At 45.6% G+C, this 22,071-nt stretch overlaps 1 protein-coding gene across 2 annotated transcripts in view; it reads left to right on the top strand.

Annotated features, from left to right (window-relative positions):
* LOC138676331 (17-beta-hydroxysteroid dehydrogenase type 3-like) overlaps positions 1-22,071 on the top strand; it is a 100,577-nt gene that overhangs the window by 42,766 nt on the left and 35,740 nt on the right. For both annotated transcript variants that reach the window (XM_069765518.1, XM_069765517.1), the window contains exon 4: positions 4,604-4,714. In XM_069765518.1, the coding sequence (XP_069621619.1) occupies positions 4,604-4,714 (111 nt within the window). The remainder of the gene's footprint in view (positions 1-4,603; positions 4,715-22,071) is intronic.

The raw sequence follows: 22,071 nt of genomic DNA, 5'->3' as shown, positions 1-22,071 counted from the left end.
GGACAGCGCCTGATTGGAGCCAATTTCATCCTACAACAGGACAATAACCCAAAGCACGCCTCCAAATTATGCAAGAAATATTTATGGAAGATCCGTCCAGCTGGTATTCTATCTGTAATGGAGTGGCTAGCGCAGTCACCAGATCTCAACCCCACTGAGCTGTTGTGGGAGCAGCTTGACCGTATGGTGCGCAAAAAGTGCCCATCAAGCCAAACCAACTTGTGAGAGGGGCTTCTGGAAGCATGGGGTGAAATTTCTCCAGATTACCTCAGCAAATTAACTGCTAGAATGCCAAAGGTCTGCAATGCTGTAATTGCTGCAAAGGTAGCATTCTTTGAGGAAAGCAAAGTGTGAACCTTCGAACCTTGTCAATGTCTGGACTAGATTTTCAATTCATTTGTCAACTCATAATAAAAGTATGAGTTTTCATGGAAAACACAAAATTGTCTGGGTGACCCTAAACTTTTGAACAGTAATGTAGCTTTTAAATATGACATACACTACATATACAGTAGGCACCGCTATGCAAAAAAAGATGAATAAAGTAATTTTTGAAGTTGATAGAGTGGGAACAGAACAGAAGGTTCACTATATCCATTAGGGTGGTCAAGGATTTGTGCTGCCTATTGAGCCTCAATAGGGGCCAAGTAAGAAGGCTCCTTTAAGAAGGTGTAATTTATCCACACAGGGCTTTCAGTCTTGAGAAGAGGGGTAGTCATCCTCTGCGAGAGCTATGTGTGAATTGAACTAATATCTGATGTTCTATGGTGAGAAGCAGTAGGCTTTTCGCCCAAATAGGTGAACTAGTAAGTAGGTAATGTGTTTAGTTAGTGACCAGACAGCATAGGATTCATTTTTTTGCATTTAAAACAAAATACTGTTATAATACAGATAACCTGTCTTATGCAGAAATGCTATTTACCTGTAAATATAGGGTTAAACTGCAGGTTAGTAGCGTAAAAATGCTGCCTGGACATCTTACTTAAAGTTCGGCTATTGGGAGAAAATTAACTTATATCCTCCTGGGAGCCTCTGGCTTTCAGTCCTAAGGGTGTTCACTATGCTGTGAGCAGTGACTGAGGTGTCAGTTTGACTGACATGTCGCTCTGCACAGATGTCCTGCAGTGTGACCTGTCAATAAAAATTCCGGGGAGTGATCACAGCCACTGCTCACAGTAGATTGAGCTATTAATGTAACTGCTCAGTGCACACCCCCATGACTGAAAGCCACCTGCTCCCAGGAGAATATAAGTTATAAGTTGTTCAGTGGTAGCGGGGTTTCATTCTTCCTTACCTTGGTCTCTGAGCACCGAACGCCTTGTACTTCTGGGCTCTCTAGGGAAGTTGCAGTTCTGGAATATGATAGCACTGGAGGATACCGGGTTCCTGGTCGCTTCACGTTTGATTCTTCTTAAATCTTTGTCAGTTAATATATGTATTTCTCAATCCGTTTTTGGGACCCTGTTGAGCTATTTGCAACAAAACTTTTGATGGTTCTGTGATTACACACAATATTTTAGCAATTATAAGAATGTTACATTCCTCTATAAGACTTGAAACACATTTTTACTTTTCAGAGTCAGATAAATCTTTTTGGCCCATTTTACCTGAAGAAAATGAACTGCGTAATAATTCTGCTCCTCTTGATAAAGGGTGTTGTATTCTTAGGCCACACCCTCCCACATTAGACAATAGACATCACCTTACATGCTTGATCCAATAAGCAAGTCCATAAATGTTAGTGGGAAAAGCATGTAGCAGAGAATGAAAAATGTGCATAAATAGGCTCTTCCAACAACCATAGTAGAATAATCAAATAAAGTATCCACACGTCTTCAGAATTTGCATGTGAAAGTATTTCTCCCAGAAAATAATTGCAATTACACGATTGTTATACACATGTTTATTTATTTTGTGTGTATTTGGAACAACACAAAAAGACAAAAGGGCAAATTGGACATAATTTCAAAGAAAACCACAAAAATGGGCTGAACAACATTGTTGTCAACTTTCCAAAATTGCGTGAAAACAATTTTGTTTTAAGCATGTTTTGCTAGTTCAAACTCACTTGTGGTAAGTAACAGGTGTGTGCAATATGAAAATCACAGTTGAAACCAGATAAAAAGGGCAGAAGTTGACTCAATCTTTGCATTTTGTGTCTGTGTAACAAACTAAACACAAAGAACAGAAAGAGAAGAGAACTGTTTGAGGACTTGACAAAAAGTATCAACAATCTCAAGGCTACTAGTCCATCTCCAGAAATCTTGATGTTCCTTTGTCCATGGTGCCCAACATAATCAAGAAGTTTACAACCCATGGCACTGAAGCTAATCTCCCTGGATGTTGATGGCAGAGAAAAATTGATGAAAGGTTGCAACGCAGGATAGTCCAAATGGTGGATAAGCAGCCCAAATCAAGTTTCAAAGAAATTCAAGATGTCCTGAAGGTTCAGGGTGCATCAGTGTCAAACTGTCCGTCAACTTTTGAATGAAATGAAACGCTATGGCAGGAGACCCATGAGGACCTCACTGCTGACACAGATACATGAAAAAGCTAGACTGCAGTTTGCCAAAATATATCTGAGCAAGCCAAAATCCTTCTAGGAAAGCATCTTGTGGACCAAGATAGAGCTTTTTGATAAAGCACATGAGTCTACTGTTTATGATTTTGGGTCTTAATGTAGTGCCCATCAAATATGAGAGACCTGGAGAAGTTTGCAAAAGCAGAGTGGTCAAAAATTGAGGTTGAGTGTAAGAAGCTTGTTGATGGTGTCAAAGTCAAGATTTTCTCTCTCTCTTGAACCAACCTCAGGTATCGCTGCACATAGGCACCTAGAATTAGGAGAAATAAATCAGAGAGACAGACTACAGGTTGTCTTTCCAAAATACTCTTAGAGTTTATTTTCCCTGGGCCTGTATATAAGTTTAACCATTTCTTTAACAATGGTTAGCGGAAGCGATAGATTGTAGTTATTTATTCTAAAGGGCGTGCAACCAAATATTAAGTTGAGGGTGCCAACAGTTTTGTCCAGCCCACTTTGGGGGATTTATATGAAATGATGTCCAATTTGCCCTTTTGTATATGGTTTTTTTTGTGTTGCTTCAATACACACAAACGAAATAACATTGTATAGCAAAACAAGTGTAATTGCAATCATTTTCTGGGATAAATACTTCATTTTCTGGAACAATGTATTAATATTATTATTGTTTATTGTTATAGCGCCATTTATTCCATGGCGCTTTACATGTGAGGAGGGGTATACATAATAAAAACAAGTACAATAATCTTAAACAATACAAGTCATAACTGGTACAGGAGGAGAGAGGACCCTGCCCACGAGGCCTCACAATCTACAAGGGATGGGTGAGAATACAGTAGGTAAGGATAGAGCTGGTCATGCAGCGGTTTGGTCGATTGGTGGTTACTGCAGGTTGTAGGATTGTCGGAAGAGGTGGGTCTTCAGGCTCTTTTTGAAGGTTTCGATGGTAGGCGAGAGTCTGATATGTTATGGTAGAGGGTTCCAGAGTAGGGGTGATAATTTCAATAGTGTCAACACTTTGGGGCAAGACTGTATATATACAATTAGAATAATCATAATTCATCTTCATATTTCATCCCATTATATTTATTTGTATGAGGCTATCCATCATAAAAGCATGCTTGAGAAAGGGGGAGTTCCCCTGAAACGTAGCAGCTTGTTTGCCATGTGTGCATAAAGCTTCACACTAGCATTTGTGTACGCATCATAGGGCATCTTACCTTCAGATCTGCATACATCCGCATCCGTCCTGCGTACCTATCTTTAACATTGTGTACGCAGGGACATGCGTGGTCATGCGTTTTGACATACAACACATGACCACGCATGTCCCTGCGTACACTATATTAAAGATAGGTACGCAAGACGGATGCGGATATATGTGGATCTGAAGGTAAGAAGTACTATGCTGTGTACACAAACGCTAGTGTGAAACAGGCCTAAGACCTCTATGAAGACTCTTTGCTGATAAAGTATTATTTATTATGGACATTTGTTATGGACAGCTTGATAAATGTGAATATAATGGATGAAATATGATGATGAATTTTGAGGATTCTAATTGTACATATAATTGACAGCAGTAAAATAATTTTGCGTGCAGATTCTGAAGACGTGTGCATATGACTTGGTTCATGCAATAAGCATTCAAGTTTACACAGCTTGGAGTTGGAAATTCTGCATTAAAATGATGATACGGTCAAAATATTCTAAGCTAATAATTCTGCATACAGTGTATAAGTCTACATGTAAATCATTTACAACATACTAATGGCTTAAAAGTGGAGCGAGATAAAACAGCAGCAGGAATTTATTATTAAGTCCAAAGGGTTCACACTTGTTGCAAGTTATATTAATGTTTATCAGTAATGTTGTATTCAGGAGTTTGCTTAGTATTTCAAAATGCCCTTTACTAAAGTCAATAGCTGGGTTGTTGGAAAAGCTATTTTATTCTTGAAATTTCAGATTTTTGTATTTGGTTTGCCTTTTGCATTACAGGATGTATAAGTGCAAATATCTGTGTATACAATGTTACAATATTAATACAATATATATTTGCAGAGAAAGAGTCCGGACGCAAAATTAAATATATACAGGCAGACTTTACTAAAGGATCAAATATCTACCATACAATTCAAGAGGAACTGAAAAGCTTGGATATTGGAGTTCTGGGTAAATAACATCTTTCCATTTATCATCCTGTGAATTCTGGAATATGGAAGACCATGTGACTGCAGATACCAAGATATTCATCTCTGGAATGTTACAGAGTGATTGAATAGGCAATGTCATGTGGCTGTATAGAAGTAAATGCTTGATCTGATAGAGCTTTATGTGGGTGCACAGAGGGGTTGTAGTACTAAAAGTGGCCGGAGGAAAAAAAATATCTTTAAACTCAGGGTCAGTGAAAGCTAAGTTCATGAAAAGCCTCTTTCACCACTGCTGTAGAAAAAAACTAAGACCTGAACCGCATTTCCACATTACATTGATTTGTTGAGACTAAGAAAAATTTGAATAACTGAAAATTAAGTTCTTTATGAGAAGGAACCTTTTACCTCAAATCTATTTATCTGCAGGTGCTGCTGTAATCTGCTGGTAAATAGCAATTACATCATGTCTAGAAGGTTTACTGAAAAACAGCTACACGGAGAAAATATGTATATTTAAAGCGGGTGAAATAAGTAATGAACACGTCACCAAATTTTTTGTCGCATGCACTGCGTCACGTGTGATTTGCGCCCATTTTTCCACACAAACACTCTTCGAATCCTGAAGGTTCTGTGGGCTCCTTCTATGAACTCTGAGCTTTAGTTCCTTCTATAAATTTTTTATTGGATTCAGGTCATATGATTGGTTGTGTGTTAAGAGTTTCCTTGGCTATGTGTTTGGGATCATTGTCTTGCTGAAATGTCCACCCTCATTTCATCTTCATCATCCTGGTAGATAGCAGAAGATTTTTATCAAGAAAGTCTTGGTGCATTTGTCCATTTATCCTTTCTTCAATTATATGAAGTTTGCCAGTGCTGAATGCAGAAAAACAGACAAACACCATGATGCTTCCACCTCCAAACTTCACTGTTGGTATGGTATTTTGGGGTGATTGTTGTGAATTCTGTGGCAGAGTTCACTCCTGTGGTCACAAGTGGTACTTCGGCTGATTCTCTCTGGGATCTTCCGTTTGTGGAGGAAAGTGGTACTGCAGCTTCTGAGTTTCCTCCCTCAGGTGATCTGGTGAGCTCGTTAGCTTCTTCTCTACTTAACTCCTCCTGATGCTTTGATCTATGCTTCCTGTCAATGTTTCAGTGTGGGACTTGTTTTTTCCCTGGATCATTCCTGTGGCCTGCTGCTCTGCAAAGCTAAGTTTTGCTTATGTTATTTTGTTGCTATTTTTCTGTCCAGCTTGCTTTATTGGTTTTTCTCGCCTGCTGAAAGCTCTGAGACGCAGAGGGACCACCTCCGTACCGTTAGTCGGTGCGGAGGGTCTTTTTGTCCCCTCTGCGTGGTTTTTTATAGGTTTTTGTGCTGACCGCAAAGTTATCTTCCCTATCCTCGTTCTGTTCAGCTAGTCGGGCCTCACTTTGCTAAATCTGTTTCATTTCTATGTTTGTGTTTTCATCTTACTCACAGTCATTATATGTGGGGGGCTGCCTTTTCCTTTGGGGAATTTCTCTGAGGCAAGGTAGGCTTATTTTTCTATCTTCAGGATTAGCTAGTTTCTCAGGCTGTGATGAGGCGCCTAGGCTCTGGTCAGGAGCGCTCCACGGCTACCTCTAGTGTGGTTTGATAGGCTTAGGGATTGCGGTCTGCAGAGTTCCCACGTCTCAGAGCTCGTTCTATTATTTTGGGTTATTGTCAGTTCACTGTATGTGCTCTGACCTCCATGTCCATTGTGATTCTGAATTGCCTTTCATAACAGTACAGGAAGCCAAAAGTGCTAATGATTCTCAATAGAGGGAAAAAAGAAGTTCTGAGACCATTTTTTTTTCTTTGCACTGTGTTTTGTCTTTTTTTTCCCCTAGACATTTGGGTGGTTCAGGACACAGGTGTAGCAATGGACATTAAAGGTCTGTCTTCATGTGTGGATCAGCTCACGGCAAGAGTTCAAAATATTCAAGATTTTGTGGTCCAGAATTCTTTGCTTGAACCGAGAATTCCTATTCCAGATTTGTTTTTTGGAGATAGAACTAAATTTCTGAGTTTCAAAAATAATTGTAAACTATTTCTGGCTTTGAAACCTCGCTCTTCTGGTGACCCAATTCAACAGGTTAGGATCGTCATTTCTTTTTTGCGCGGCGACCCTCAGGACTGGGCGTTTTCTCTTGCGTCAGGAGATCCTGCATTGAGTAATATCGATGCGTTTTTCCTGGCGCTTGGGTTGCTGTACGATGAGCCTAATTCAGTGGATCAGGCAGAAAAAAATTTGCTGGCTCTTTGTCAGGCTCAGGATGAGATAGAGGTATATTGTCAGAAATTTAGAAAGTGGTCAGTGCTCACTCAATGGAATGAATCTGCGCTGGCAGCAATATTCAGAAAGGGTCTCTCTGAAGCCCTTAAGGATGTCATGGTGGGATTTCCTATGCCTGCTGGTTTGAATGAGTCTATGTCTTTGGCCATTCAGATCGGTCGACGCTTGCGTGAGCGTAAACCTGTGCACCATTTGGCGGTATTACCTGAGCTTAAACCTGAGCCTATGCAGTGTGATAGGACCTTGACCAGAGTTGAACGGCAAGAACATAGACGTCTGAATGGTCTGTGTTTCTACTGTGGTGATTCCACTCATGCTATCTCTGATTGTCCTAAGCGCACTAAGCGGTTCGCTAGGTCTGCCACCATTGGTACTGTACAGTCAAAATTTCTTCTGTCTGTTACCTTGATCTGCTCTTTGTCATCATATTCTGTCATGGCATTTGTGGATTCAGGCGCTGCCCTGAATTTGATGGACTTGGAATATGCTAAGCGTTGTGGGTTTTTCTTGGAGCCCTTGCAGTGTCCTATTCCATTGAGAGGAATTGATGCTACGCCTTTGGCCAAGAATAAGCCTCAATACTGGACCCAGCTGACCATGTGCATGGCTCCTGCACATCAGGAGGTTATTCGCTTTCTGGTGTTGCATAATCTGCATGATGTGGTCGTGTTGGGGTTGCCATGGCTACAAAGCCCATAATCCAGTATTAGATTGGAAATCCATGTCGGTGTCCAGCTGGGGTTGTCAGGGGGTACATGGTGATGTTCCATTTCTGTCAATTTCGTCATCCACTCCTTCTGAGGTCCCAGAGTTCTTGTCTGATTACCGGGATGTATTTGATAAGCCCAAGTCCAATACCCTACCTCCGCATAGGGATTGTGATTGTGCTATCAATTTGATTCCTGGTAGTAAATTCCCAAAAGGTCGATTGTTTAATTTGTCCGTGCCTGAGCACACCGCTATGCGCAGTTATGTGAAGGAATCCCTGGAGAAGGGGCATATTCGCCCGTCATCGTCGTCATTAGGAGCAGGGTTCTTTTTTGTAGCCAAGAAGGATGGTTCGCTGAGACCTTGTATAGATTACCGCCTTCTTAATAAGATCACGGTTAAATTTCAGTACCCCTTGCCATTGTTATCTGATCTGTTTGCTCGGATTAAGGGGGCTAGTTGGTTCACAAAGATAGATCTTCGTGGTGCGTATAATCTGGTGCGAATTAAGCAAGGTGATGAATGGAAAACTGCATTTAATACGCCCGAGGGTCATTTTGAGTATCTCGTGATGCCGTTCGGACTTGCCAATGCTCCATCAGTGTTTCAGTCCTTTATGCATGACATCTTCCGAGAGTACCTGGATAAATTCCTGATTGTGTACTTGGATGACATTTTGATCTTCTCGGATGATTGGGAGTCTCATGTGAAGCAGGTCAGAACAGTTTTTCAGGTCCTGCGTGCTAATTCTTTGTTTGTGAAGGGATCAAAGTGTCTCTTTGGTGTGCAGAAGGTTTCATTTTTGGGGTTCATCTTTTCCCCTTCTACTATCGAGATGGATCCTGTTAAGGTCCAAGCCATCCATGATTGGACTCAGCCGACATCTCTGAAAAGTCTGCAAAAGTTCCTGGGCTTTGCTAATTTTTATCGTCGCTTCATCTGCAATTTTTCTAGTATTGCTAAACCATTGACCGATTTGACCAAGAAGGGTGCTGATGTGGTCAATTGGTCTTCTGCTGCTGTGGAAGCTTTTCAAGAGTTGAAGCGTCGTTTTTCTTCTGCCCCTGTGTTGTGTCAACCAGATGTTTCTCTTCCGTTCCAGGTTCGAGGTTGATGCTTCTGAGATTGGAGCAGGGGCTGTTTTGTCGCAGAGAGGTTCTGGTTGCTCAGTGATGAAACCATGCGCTTTCTTTTCCAGGAAGTTTTCGCCTGCTGAGCGTAATTATGATGTGGGCAACCGAGAGTTGCTGGCCATGAAGTGGGCATTCGAGGAGTGGCGTCATTGGCTTGAAGGAGCTAAGCATCGCGTGGTGGTATTGACTGATCATAAGAACTTGACTTATCTCGAGTCTGCCAAGCGCTTGAATCCTAGACAAGCTCGTTGGTCGTTGTTTTTTGCCCGTTTTGACTTTGTGATTTCGTACCTTCCGGGCTCTAAAAATGTGAAGGCGGATGCTCTGTCTAGGAGTTCTGTACCCGACTCTCCGGGTTTATCTGAGCCGGCGGGTATCCTCAAGGAAGGAGTAATTGTGTCTGCCATCTCCCCTGATTTGCGGCGGGTGCTGCAAAAATTTCAGGCTAATAAACCTGATCGTTGCCCAGCGGAGAAACTGTTTGTCCCTGATAGGTGGACGAATAGAGTTATCTCTGAACTTCAATGTTCGGTGTTGGCTGGTCATCCTGGAATCTTTGGTACCAGAGAGTTAGTGGCTAGATCCTTTTGGTGGCCCTCTCTGTCGCGGGATGTGCGTGCTTTTGTGCAGTCCTGTGGGATTTGTGCTCGGGCTAAGCCCTGCTGTTCTCGTGCCAGTGGGTTGCTTTTGCCCTTGCCGGTCCCGAAGAGGCCTTGGAAACATATCTCTATGGATTTTATTTCTGACCTTCCCGTTTCTCAAAAGATGTCAGTCATTTGGGTGGTCTGTGATCGCTTCTCTAAGATGGTCCATCTGGTACCCTTGTCTAAATTGCCTTCCTCCTCTGATTTGGTGCCTTTGTTCTTCCAGCATGTGGTTCGTTTGCATGGCATTCCAGAGAATATTGTTTCTGACAGAGAGTCCCAGTTTGTTTCGAGGTTTTGGCGAGCCTTTTGTGGTAGGATGGGCATTGACTTGTCTTTTTCCTCGGCTTTCCATCCTCAGACTAATGGCCAGACCGAGCGAACCAATCAGACCTTGGAAACATATCTGAGGTGCTTTGTTTCTGCTGATCAGGATGACTGGGTGTCCTTTTTGCCTTTGGCTGAGTTCGCCCTTAATAATCGGGCCAGCTCGGCTACCTTGGTTTCACCGTTTTTCTGCAATTCTGGGTTCCATCCTCGTTTCTCTTCTGGACAGGTTGAGTCTTCGGACTGTCCTGGTGTGGATACTGTGGTGGACAGGTTGCAGCAGATTTGGACTCAGGTAGTGGACAATTTGACCTTGTCCCAGGAGAAGGCTCAACTTTTCGCTAATCGCAGACGCTGTGTGGGTCCCCGACTTCGTGTTGGGGATCTGGTTTGGTTATCTTCTCGTCATATTCTTATGAAGGTTTCCTCTCCTAAGTTTAAACCTCGTTTTATTGGTCCGTATAGGATTTCTGAGGTTCTTAATCCTGTGTCTTTTCGTCTGACCCTTCCAGATTCTTTTTCCATACATAACGTATTCCATAGGTCATTGTTGCGGAGATACGTGGCACCTATGGTTCCATCTGTTGAGCCTCCTGCCCCGGTTTTGGTGGAGGGGGAATTGGAGTATATTGTGGAGAAGATTTTGGATTGTCGTGTTTCAAGACGGAAACTCCAGTATCTGGTTAAATGGAAGGGTTATGCTCAGGAGGATAATTCCTGGGTTTTTGCCTCTGATGTCCATGCTCCCGATCTTGTTCGTGCCTTTCATGTGGCTCATCCTGGTCGGCCTGGGGGCTCTGGTGAGGGTTCGGTGACCCCTCCTCAAGGGGGGGGTACTGTTGTGAATTCTGTGGCAGAGTTCACTCCTGTGGTCACAAGTGGTACTTCGGCTGATTCTCTCTGGGATCTTCCGTTTGTGGAGGAAAGTGGTACTGCAGCTTCTGAGTTTCCTCCCTCAGGTGATCTGGTGAGCTCGTTAGCTTCTTCTCTACTTAACTCCACCTGATGCTTTGATCTATGCTTCCTGTCAATGTTTCAGTGTGGGACTTGTTTTTTCCCTGGATCATTCCTGTGGCCTGCTGCTCTGCAAAGCTAAGTTTTGCTTATGTTATTTTGTTGCTATTTTTCTGTCCAGCTTGCTTTATTGGTTTTTCTCGCCTGCTGGAAGCTCTGAGACGCAGAGGGACCACCTCCGTACCGTTAGTCGGTGCGGAGGGTCTTTTTGTCCCCTCTGCGTGGTTTTTTATAGGTTTTTGTGCTGACCGCAAAGTTATCTTCCCTATCCTCGTTCTGTTCAGCTAGTCGGGCCTCACTTTGCTAAATCTGTTTCATTTCTATGTTTGTGTTTTCATCTTACTCACAGTCATTATATGTGGGGGGCTGCCTTTTCCTTTGGGGAATTTCTCTGAGGCAAGGTAGGCTTATTTTTCTATCTTCAGGATTAGCTAGTTTCTCAGGCTGTGACGAGGCGCCTAGGCTCTGGTCAGGAGCACTCCACGGCTACCTCTAGTGTGGTTTGATAGGCTTAGGGATTGCGGTCTGCAGAGTTCCCACGTCTCAGAGCTCGTTCTATTATTTTGGGTTATTGTCAGTTCACTGTATGTGCTCTGACCTCCATGTCCATTGTGATTCTGAATTGCCTTTCATAACAGGTGATATCCAGTGCCTTTTGGCCTCCAAACATGGTCGATTACGGTGGCATCCAAAGAGTTCAGTGTTGGTCTCATCTGACCAGACTATCTTCTCCCAGTATTTCACGGGCTTGTCTAAATGTTGTTGAGCAAACTTTAAAAGCACTTGAACATGCTTTTTGTTTAACAAAGGAGTCTAGCGTCGTGAGCTTGCTTACAGGTCATGGAGGCTAAGTGCATTACTTATATATTTTTTTTAAACAATTGTACCTGCTGATTTCAGGTCTTTATGTATCTCTCCACAGGTGGCTTTTTGACAACTCTTCTGATAATTCTTTTCACTCTGTATGAAATTTGTTGTGGCCGATTTATGCTGATATTATGTTCAATATACTTCTGGATAATGGCCCCAACAGTGCTCACTGGAACCTTTAGTAGTTTAGAAATTCTTCTGTAACCAATGTCATCAGTAGGTTTTGCAACAATAGGGTTGCAAAGGTTTTGAGGCAACTCACTGGTTTTACTCAGCATGAGATGTCTCTTGTGTTGAACCTTGGCAATGAGATACCTTTTTATAGGCCATCAGTTAAACCTACTGATATTATTTTTCACTAAGTGGCAGATAAGTGGCAAGATTGATTTCTAATTACTGAAAGATTTCAGCTGGTGTTATGACTTTACATGGCTTTTTGAATCTCTTTCTTCATGTGTTCAATACTTTTGTCAAATGTTAGAGAAGAGGCAGCACTCACCATTCCAACGTGAAGGTCTTTATTCAAATGAGTGATTACATGTCGGCGGGCTCAATGAATGTGGGTAGTGATGGACCATGGCCGTTTCGTGCTGCATGTACTTGCACGCATCCAGAGGCTCTTTCCTTTCAATAAAGTCCTTCATGTCGGAACAGTGTGTGCTGCCTCTTCTCTGACATTGGACAATACGTTTTCTGCCTTCTGGGATTTGCACCCGAGTCCCATGGTCTCCCGGATTCCCGTGGTGTAGTCGTACCAGACAGGCACAATCCAGTGCATGGATGCTAATGCCGGGACTTTGTCTCTCTATTCGGCTGTTCAATATTTTGTCTCTGTGTCATTTCTCAGTATTATAAGTAACCTAATTCATGGACATCAATGGTTTGATTTCTTTGCCTGTGTGGATTGGATGAGTTGTTACCAACATCTGGTGAGAATTGCATGTCAATAGCATCTTTAGAAATATATATACGGTACTTAGAAAATTGGTGACTTGTTCAATACTTATTTCACACGCTGTATATAGAATAAAACGTTAGGCCAAATGACCAAAAACATATATAGGTGTCCAAGTGGAGGGATTTAAATATGGGGCAAAACCAAATGTCAAAAAGGGTGAGGAAGAATGATGGTCATAAGCCAATAAGTATGAGATATATATCAAAACTTTATTAGGTAACAAGACTGCAGATTATCACTATATCTGCAAGTAAATATCTGTTTTGGAGGTGACAAGTTACCTTTACTATTTTTCTCAGAATAACATACCTTTATAAAAAAAAATTATGGGCTGCGCATACAAAATTTATATTCCCATGCTGCAAAGTAAAGCCCCGAAGGCCAGGTTCAGATTGCGTTAGTGCAATCCGTTTAGCGCCTAGCGCTAGCGGATTGCGCTAATGCAATGTGTTGTAAAGGGGTCGCGTTAAATGTCCCCGCTCTCGGGGCGCGCCACAAAACACCGGCACATCGCTAGCGCGTGCCGAAAATGGCACACGCTAGTGATGCGCGTCCCCATTGCTGTTAATGGGCACGCTAACGGACGTTAATTTCGCCGTGCAACGCTGTCCGTTAGCGCGGTCCCATTAACGCAATGGGAACCTAGCCTAAATCTCCATGTCACACCATCCCATAGACTTAGCAGCACAGCAATAATAACAGCTACCAACAAGAAGTGAAAGTAGCTAATAAAACTCACCATCCAAATGATCTCAGTGAAAAAAGTTGAGGAGAAAATAGGTGGCAACCCTCTTGCAGTCTCCTGGTAATGTAATTTTGCTCCAAATGGGAGGAGTGTCGGTACCAAGTAAAAAATACAGATTATAACATATCTGTAGAAAAAGACATGGACCTCATATTCAAAACTCATACATTTTGTCATGATTCCAGTAGGAAGAGGAGAAATGACGGCAGCACTCACCAATCTTCGCACACAGGTTACTTTATTATGAAAGTTTCTTCACGGTCCGGGGGTGTATATACAAAATAGAACGTGGCAGCCGAACGACGGCCGTTTCGCGCCCTCCTGGCGCTTCAATGGGTTCAATGGGTAGACGGATGTGGCGTCAGAAGTAGCGAGCGCCGCAAACACTCCTCCCCCACGCCAAAATCCGTCCGCCCATGGTACAAAGCTTATTTAAAAACAACTAAAAACAAGATCCCTGATACAAGGCAAGCTCTATAATGAATACAGTCCAAGAAAATCACATTATAGTGGGTTTTTGTAACACAATCAACTCACCGGGTATACAGTCATAAATCTCTCTCTCCGAGCGGCCTAGGTCCTCACATGATTGAGCTTCCAACTGCCATTCCCCGCACTGACCAGCAGGGTGCAACAAATTGGAGACATTATCCTCTAGATCTTCTCCATATCATTAAGGCTCACGGATACATATTCCATTAAGGCTCACAAATACTCATTAGGGAAGCCACTTATTACATGTCACATTTTATACAAAGGAGGATCTATCTTCCACGGCTAATGTTGCTACACCACTTACAAAAATATTGACATATCGACTTTGTCATTGAGTCCTTTACAGGGGGAAGGCCTCTAGCTTTATGCCCCGGTGTCTCCTGGGAATGTAATTGATCTATTTGAGACCCAGGTAATCAAAGACGTAGAGTCTCTAGTCTATCCCAAAGCGCCAATGAATCTAACAGCAGAGGAAAATAGGGCTCTAAAAGAAATAAGGGGATGGAAAGACACTGTAATTCGCCCTGTTGACAAAGGGGGAAAAACCGTTTTGATACCAAAGGACATGTACATCATGGAGGCCTATAGACAATTGACTGACGAGAACACCTATAGAAGATTGTCGGGCGATCCAACTAATAGGTTTAAAAATGAATTGAGGACGCTACTTAGACAAGCCGTAGAAACTAATGTTTTGCCGATGAGTAAGGCGGAAAAATTGCTGCCGGAGTTCCCCAGGAAGCCGCATTGGTACCATGTTCCTAAAATTCATAAGGCCATCACGGAACCACCAGGTCGACCTATCGTGTCGGGGGTGAGATCCCTTACTGAACCCCTGTCAAAATACATAGATTGGCTATTACAACCGTTATTGAAACATATACCGTCGTATATTAAAGATACGAGCGCCTTTCTACAGCATGTCCGCCAGGTCACTTGGCAGCCGACATTTGAATTGGCGTCGGTGGACGTCGTCAGCCTGTATACGCGTATTCCGCAAGAACAGGGAGAAGAAACTATACGCCATATCTTAGACACTTTGCATATGGAGCGCAGTACTATGGATTTTATCTGTGATGGCCTTAGATTTATTTTGACGCATAGTGCGTTCACATTCTTGGACCTCTGGTACCTGCAGATAGTTGGTACGGCAATGGGGACTCCGGCAGCTTGCACTTTCGCCAACTTGTATTTGGGTTATTTTGAAGAGGTGTATATGTATTTCCCCCATAATCCCTATTTGAAACACATCAGGATGTACTTACGGTACGTCGATGATATGTTCATCGTGTGGGATGGACCGCAGGATGTTTTTGGACAATTCCTTGTTAGGAGTCGAGTTTCCTCTGCTGCACAGGGGGAATCTCGATCCGTGTCTGCTGCGGTCTCCCATTCGGTATCTGCCGCAGTGGGCTCTGCTCAGCGGAGACGTCGCTCCCAACGTCTCGCTGAGGCTGATTCGGTGCATAGGGTCACTGCTGCCTTTTCTGGCTTTCCTGTGGTACCCTGCACTGATCTGCGGCGAGCAAGCCTCTCTGGGACTAAGTCCTCATTTACTCACACTGAGCATGCCCAGGGCAGGGTCTCCCATTGGAGGTCGAGGGCCACATGTTCGGTCACATGCTCAGGTACTGCAGTACATTCCATTGGTCCACCTGGAAGGTCCTGAAAGGGCAAAACATGCTCAGGTACTGCAGCACTTTCCATTGGTCCTCCTGGAAGGTCCTGAAAGGGCAAAAACTTCAGTAGCAGCTTCCTGTGCTGCAACTATATAAACTGCGCATGACCGCACGGCCATGCGCTAGTATTGTCTTGTAAATATGTGTGTGTGTTGTGAGTGAAAGTCGCTCTTTAAATAACCCTCCCTATTGAATGTCTGTTCGCGGAAGGTGTATGTTTGCTATCTAGCGCCCGACTTATCCAACAGCACGTAACACACATCACAGCGTCCAGTTGCTGTGTCCGCCAGTACGGCGCCGTGCGCTTCCTCTGCGCTTTCCTTACCCAAGCCTGGGTGGTTAGTGGCGTCCGTCAGTGCGGCACCGCACACACTCTCGTGCCTTTATTTACTATTTCAATAGTTTCCTTACACACCCAGTTGCGGTGTTGTGCCAGCAGTGGTCTAATCGGACTTCAATCCTAGTTGGGGTTGTGTTCGCTGACTTTTTGCTCGCGCTCTATGTGCGGTACCACGGTCCTGTGACGCAACAGGATCGCTTCCTTCACGCAGGGTGAAGTTAACCCTTGTATGTATACTTATAGTACCGCCATATAGTCCGTCTTACTTAGCAGCAGGTACTTTCCTGCACGGTGGATCCCGGGTTGCGAACGCACCAATTCCATTTAATAAACTATATATTTGGTGCGTTCCGCCAACCCTAACAGAATACTAGCGCCAGGATCTGGCTAAGTAATGGTGGATGAACAGCGATTGCAGGGGTACATCCAGCTGCTGGAGGGCCGGTTGGCGTCTCTTGAGCGTGCAACCTCGGCAGTGGATGTTACCGCAATAGCTGTTCAGGCTGCTAGCGTGGCTGCAGCAGCTTTACCCACTGCCACCTCTGTTCCGACCCTATCTCACCTTCCTTTGCCTGAGAGATACTCTGGGGACAGTAAGTCCTGTAGGGGTTTCGTGAGCCAATGTGGTATACACCTCGAGCTCCTGGCTGCACATTTCCCTACTGAGCGGGCAAAGGTGGGATTCATAATCTCCCTCTTGTTGGACAGAGCGTTGGAGTGGGCTACACCGCTGTGGGAGTGCAATGATCATGTGGTGCGGAGTGTTCCTCGGTTTCTGGACTCTCTGAAACAGGTCTTTTTAGGACCTCAAGTCACCCATGATACAGCGCTCCAGCTGCTGGCTTTGACTCAGGGTTCAACCATGGTCAGCCATTTTGCTGTTCTCTTCCGGACATTAGCGTCTGAGTTGGAATGGTCAGATAAAACCCTCATTCCCGTATTTTGGAGGGGGCTGGCTGACCATGTGAAAGACGCTTTGGCCACTAGGGAGATTCCCGCCACACTGGAGGAGCTCATAGCCATATCTACTCGCATAGACCTTCGTTTTCACGAGCGAAGGTTGGAGCGAGCCCAGTGTAGGCAGAGGTTTCGGCTGGCTCCCACCTTCGCCAAACCTTTGGAATCTCCAATCCAGGCATCCGAGTCACATGAGGCCTTAGAGGTGACACGAGCGGGATCCAAGTCTCAGTCCGCCTGTGCACATAAGGTCCGTCATGTTTACTGTTGTGAATTCTGTGGCCAAGCTCCCTCCTGTGGTCGAGAGTGGTACTTCGGCTGGTTCTGTCTATGAGCTTCCTTTGGTGGATGAGAGTGGCACTGCGGCTTCTGAGTTTCCTTCCTCAGGTGATGAGGTTAAGTCGTTAGGTGCTGCTCTATTTAACTCCACCTGGTGCTTTGATCCTGGCCTCCAGTCAATGTTCTAGTATTGGTCTTGCTTCCTCCTGGATCGTTCCTGTGGCCTGTCTATCCTGCATAAGCTAAGTTTTGCTTGTGTTATTTTTGCTTGCTATTTTTTCTGTCCAGCTTGCTTTATTGGTTTTTCTTGCTTGCTGGAAGCTCTGAGACGCAGAGGGAGCACCTCCGTACCGTTAGTCAGTGCGGAGGGTCTTTTTGTCCCTCTGCGTGGTTGTTTGTAGGTTTTTGTGTTGACCGCAAAGCTATCTTTCCTATCCTCGGTCTATTCAGTAAGTCGGGCCTCACCTTGCTAAATCTATTTCATCTCTGTGTTTGTATTTTCATCTTACTCACAGTCATTATATGTGGGGGGCTGCCTTTTCCTTTGGGGAATTTCTCTGAGGCAAGGTAGGCTTATTTTTTCTATCTTCAGGGCTAGTTAGTTTCTCAGGCTGTGCCGAGTTGCATAGGGAGCGTTAGGCGCAATCCACGGCTACCTCTAGTGTGGTGTGTTAGGATTAGGGATTGCGGTCAGCAGAGTTCCCACGTCTCAGAGCTCGTCCTTTGTTTTTGGTAATTGTCAGGTCACTTTGTGTGCTCTGAACTTCAATGTCCATTGTGGTTCTGAATTACCTGTTCATAACAGTTTACCGGCAGTCAGGACATCTTGCCTCCAAGGGTCCTCAGCGGTCGGGGAAACGTCAGCATTTAGTGGCAGTTGGAGGAGGTACACTAGACACGGCGACGTTTGCCTCAAAGTTGTCCTTCAAGGGGACAATTACCATAGGCCCATCCACTCTTATGGTCGAGCTATGCGTGGATTCTGGGGCAGAGGGTAATTTTATGTCTTCCTCTTTTGCCCAGTGTCACGCAATACCCTTGGTGATGCTCACCAAGCCTGTGACCGTTCGAGTGGTAAATGGGTCAACACTACCCTCACAGATTACCCACCAAACCATTCCTTTCACGTTTTCTGTGTCTCCATCACATCAGGAGATAATCTCCCTATTAGTCATTCCTGAGGGAATTGATGAGGTCCTGTTGGGGATACCATGGCTTCGCTACCATTCTCCTCATATTGAGTGGTCCTCTGGTAGAATTTTGGGATGGAGTAAATCCTGCAAGGGTAGATGTCAGAGGGAGTGCGTTCAGGTTGCTACTACACAGGTACCCACAGATCTTTCCTCTCTCCCCAAGCACTATTGGCCCTATGCAGACGTGTTCTCCAAAAGAGCTGCGGAGACCCTTCCGCCTCACCGCCCCTATGACTGTCCTATTGACCTCTTGCCTGGTGCTGAGCCTCCCCGGGGTCGAGTCTATCCGTTATCTCTCCCGGAGACGGAGGCAATGTCTCAGTACATCCAAGAGAATCTGGCAAGAGGATTCATTAGGAAGTCAGTGTCACCGGCAGGGGCTGGGTTCTTCTTCGTACAGAAGAAGACTGGAGACTTACGTCCATGCATAGACTACAGGGGTCTTAACGCCATCACCGTTAAGAACAAGTACCCATTACCCCTGATATCTGAGCTGTTTGATAGGCTACGGGGAGCGAGGGTATTTACGAAGTTAGATCTGCGGGGTGCCTACAACCTGATTCGCATCCGTGAGGGGGATGAATGGAAGACGGCTTTTAACACCAGGGATGGGCACTATGAATATCTGGTGATGCCCTTTGGGCTCTGTAATGCCCCAGCCGTTTTCCAAGACTTTGTGAACGACATCTTCCGGGATATGCTCACCACCTCGGTCGTAGTCTATCTGGATGATATTCTCATCTTCTCTCCAGATATTGACTCCCATCGGAGAGATGTTCGCAAAGTCTTCGACCTCTTACGGGCAAACTCCCTCTACGCCAAGTTGGAGAAGTGTGTGTTTGAGCAGGAGTCCTTGCCTTTCCTTGGTTATATCATCTCTGCCCAGGGTTTGGCTATGGATCCTGCCAAGCTACAGGCTGTAATGGACTGGCAGGAACCCCATTCTCTTAAAGCGGTGCAGCGCTTTATGGGGTTCATTAATTATTATCGCCAGTTCATTCCACACTTCTCAACTTTGGTAGCTCCCTTGGTTGCCCTCACCAAGAAGGGAGCAAATCCCAAGTTGTGGTCAGAGGAGGTCTCCAAAGCCTTTCTCTCGATCAAGTCACACTTCGCTAGCGCTCCCATCCTACATCGCCCCGATGTTGATAAGCCATTTATCTTGGAGGTGGATGCCTCATCCGTTGGTGCTGGAGCAGTCCTTTTCCAAAAGGATGCTCAAGGTCGGAAGCATCCTTGCTTCTTCTTCTCCAAGACCTTCACACCAGCGGAGAGGAATTATTCCATCGGGGACAGGGAGTTGCTGGCCATGAAGTTGGCTTTTTCGGAGTGGAGACATCTCTTGGAGGGAGCTCGCTTTCCCTTCCAAGTCTTCACTGACCACAAGAACTTAGTGTATCTGCAAACGGCCCAGCGGCTGAATTCTCGCCAGGCTAGATGGTCCCTGTTCTTCTCCCGGTTCCATTTTACGCTCCATTTCCTCTCCGGGGAGAAGAACGTTCGTGCTGACGCTCTCTCCCACTCCGTAGTGTCATCGGAGGAGGAGGAGACTCGGCTTATTGTCCCTTCTGAGAGCCTGAGAACTGTAGCTCCGGTTTCGCTAGAGTCTGTGCCCCCGGGCAAGACTTTCGTACCAGCTAACTTGCGACCGGAGGTTCTCTCTTGGGCTCACTCCTCCAGAGTGGGTGGGCATTTTGGGACCAAGAGGACATCTGAGCTTTTGGCGAGAACATACTGGTGGCCGCATATGGCCCGAGATGTCAGGGACTATATTCAGGCGTGCGTTTCTTGCGCCCAGAATCGGTCTCCTCGGCAACGGCCTGCTGGGTTGCTTTACCCTCTACCGGTGGCAGACAGGCCCTGGGAGATGGTCGGGATGGACTTTGTGGTGGGCCTACCCAAGTCACGTGGCTGCTCCATTATTTGGGTTGTCACCGACCATTTCTCTAAAATGGTGCATTTGGTGCCGCTTCCTCGGTTACCCTCAGCACGGGCCTTGGCGGTGTTGTTCATTAAGCACGTTTTCCGATTGCATGGTATGCCTGATAAGATTGTCAGCGATCGGGGTCCCCAGTTCGCGTCTCGGTTTTGGAGAGAGCTCTGCCGTTTACTCAGCATAGAGTTAAACCTCTCCTCTGCATACCATCCCGAGACGAATGGGTTGGTGGAGAGAACCAACCAGACTCTGGTGACATATTTGCAACATTTCGTCTCTGCTAGGCAGGATGACTGGGCATCTTTGCTACCTTGGGCGGAATTTGCCTTGAACAACGCCGTAGCCGATTCCACTGGTCAAACTCCTTTTCTCCTTAATTACGGCCAGCATCCGCGTGTCCCTGTGCCCATGCCCGTGTCATCCACCGATTCTAGGGTGGCAGACTGGGTGGTGGAGGCACGTGACATCTGGGACCGCACACAGGATGCCATCCGGGCCTCCAAGGAGAGAATGATGGTTTCGGCTGATACACACCGGCGCCCCGCTCCGGTCTTTGCTCCTGGCGACTTAGTGTGGCTCTCCGCCCGTAACATCAGGCTGTGAGTTGAGTCCACTGAGTTTGCTCCTTGCTACATTGGCCCGTTTAAGGTTCTGGAACAGGTCAACCCTGTGGTCTACCGTTTGGCTATTCCTCCACGCCTTGGTATCACCGATACTTTTCACGTTTCCCTCTTAAAGCCCGTTCATTTGTCCCGGTTTTCTGAGTCATCTGCTGGGACATCGGGTTCATCCACGGATGAGTTTGAGGTGAATGCTATTGTGGGGTGCAAGGTGGTACGTGGCAAGAAATTTTATCTGGTGGACTGGAAGGGTCACGGCCCAGAGGATAGAACCTGGGAGCCTGTGGAGCACATTCGGGCTCCGCTGCTTATCGCAGCTTTTGAGCGTAGTGAGGCTCAAGGAGGGGGGGGGGGCCCTAGGAGGGGGGGGTAATGTTAGGAGTCGAGTTTCCTCTGCTGCACAGGGGGAATCTCGATCCGTGTCTGCTGCGGTCTCCCATTCGGTATCGGCCGCAGTGGGCTCTGCTCTTCGGAGACGTCGCTCCCAGCATCTCGCTGAGGCTGATTCGGTGCATAGGGTCACTGCTGCCTTTTCTGGCTTTCCTGTGGTACCCTGCACTGATCTGCGGCGAGCAAGCCTCTCTGGGACTAAGTCCTTATTTACTCACACTGAGCATGCCCAGGGCAGGGTCTCCCATTGGAGGTCGAGGGCCACATGTTCGGTCACATGCTCAGGTACTGCAGTACATTCCATTGGTCCTCCTGGAAGGTCCTGAAAGGGCAAAACATGCTCAGGTACTGCAGCACTTTCCATTGGTCCTCCTGGAAGGTCCTGAAAGGGCAAAAACTTCAGTAGCAGCTTCCTGTGCTGCAACTATATAAACTGCGCATGACCGCACGGCCATGCGCTAGTATTGTCTTGTAAATATGTGTGTGTGTTGTAAGTGAAAGTCGCTCTTTAAATAACCCTCCCTATTAAATGTCTGTTCGCGGAAGGTGTATGTTTGCTATCTAGCGCCCGACTTATCCAACAGCACGTAACACACATCACAGCGTCCAGTTGCTGTGTCCGCCAGTACGGCGCCGTGCGCTTCCTCTGCGCTTTCCTTACCCAAGCCTGGGTGGTTAGTGGCGTCCGTCAGTGCGGCACCGCACGCACTCTCGTGCCTTTATTTACTATTTCAATAGTTTCCTTACACACCCAGTTGCGGTGTTGTGCCAGCAGT

Source organism: Ranitomeya imitator, chromosome 4 (genome assembly GCF_032444005.1).
Source record: "Ranitomeya imitator isolate aRanImi1 chromosome 4, aRanImi1.pri, whole genome shotgun sequence".
Taxonomy (NCBI): domain Eukaryota; kingdom Metazoa; phylum Chordata; class Amphibia; order Anura; family Dendrobatidae; genus Ranitomeya; species Ranitomeya imitator.
Note: the sequence above shows the minus strand (reverse complement) of the source record. Positions and strands in the feature narration are given on the sequence as shown.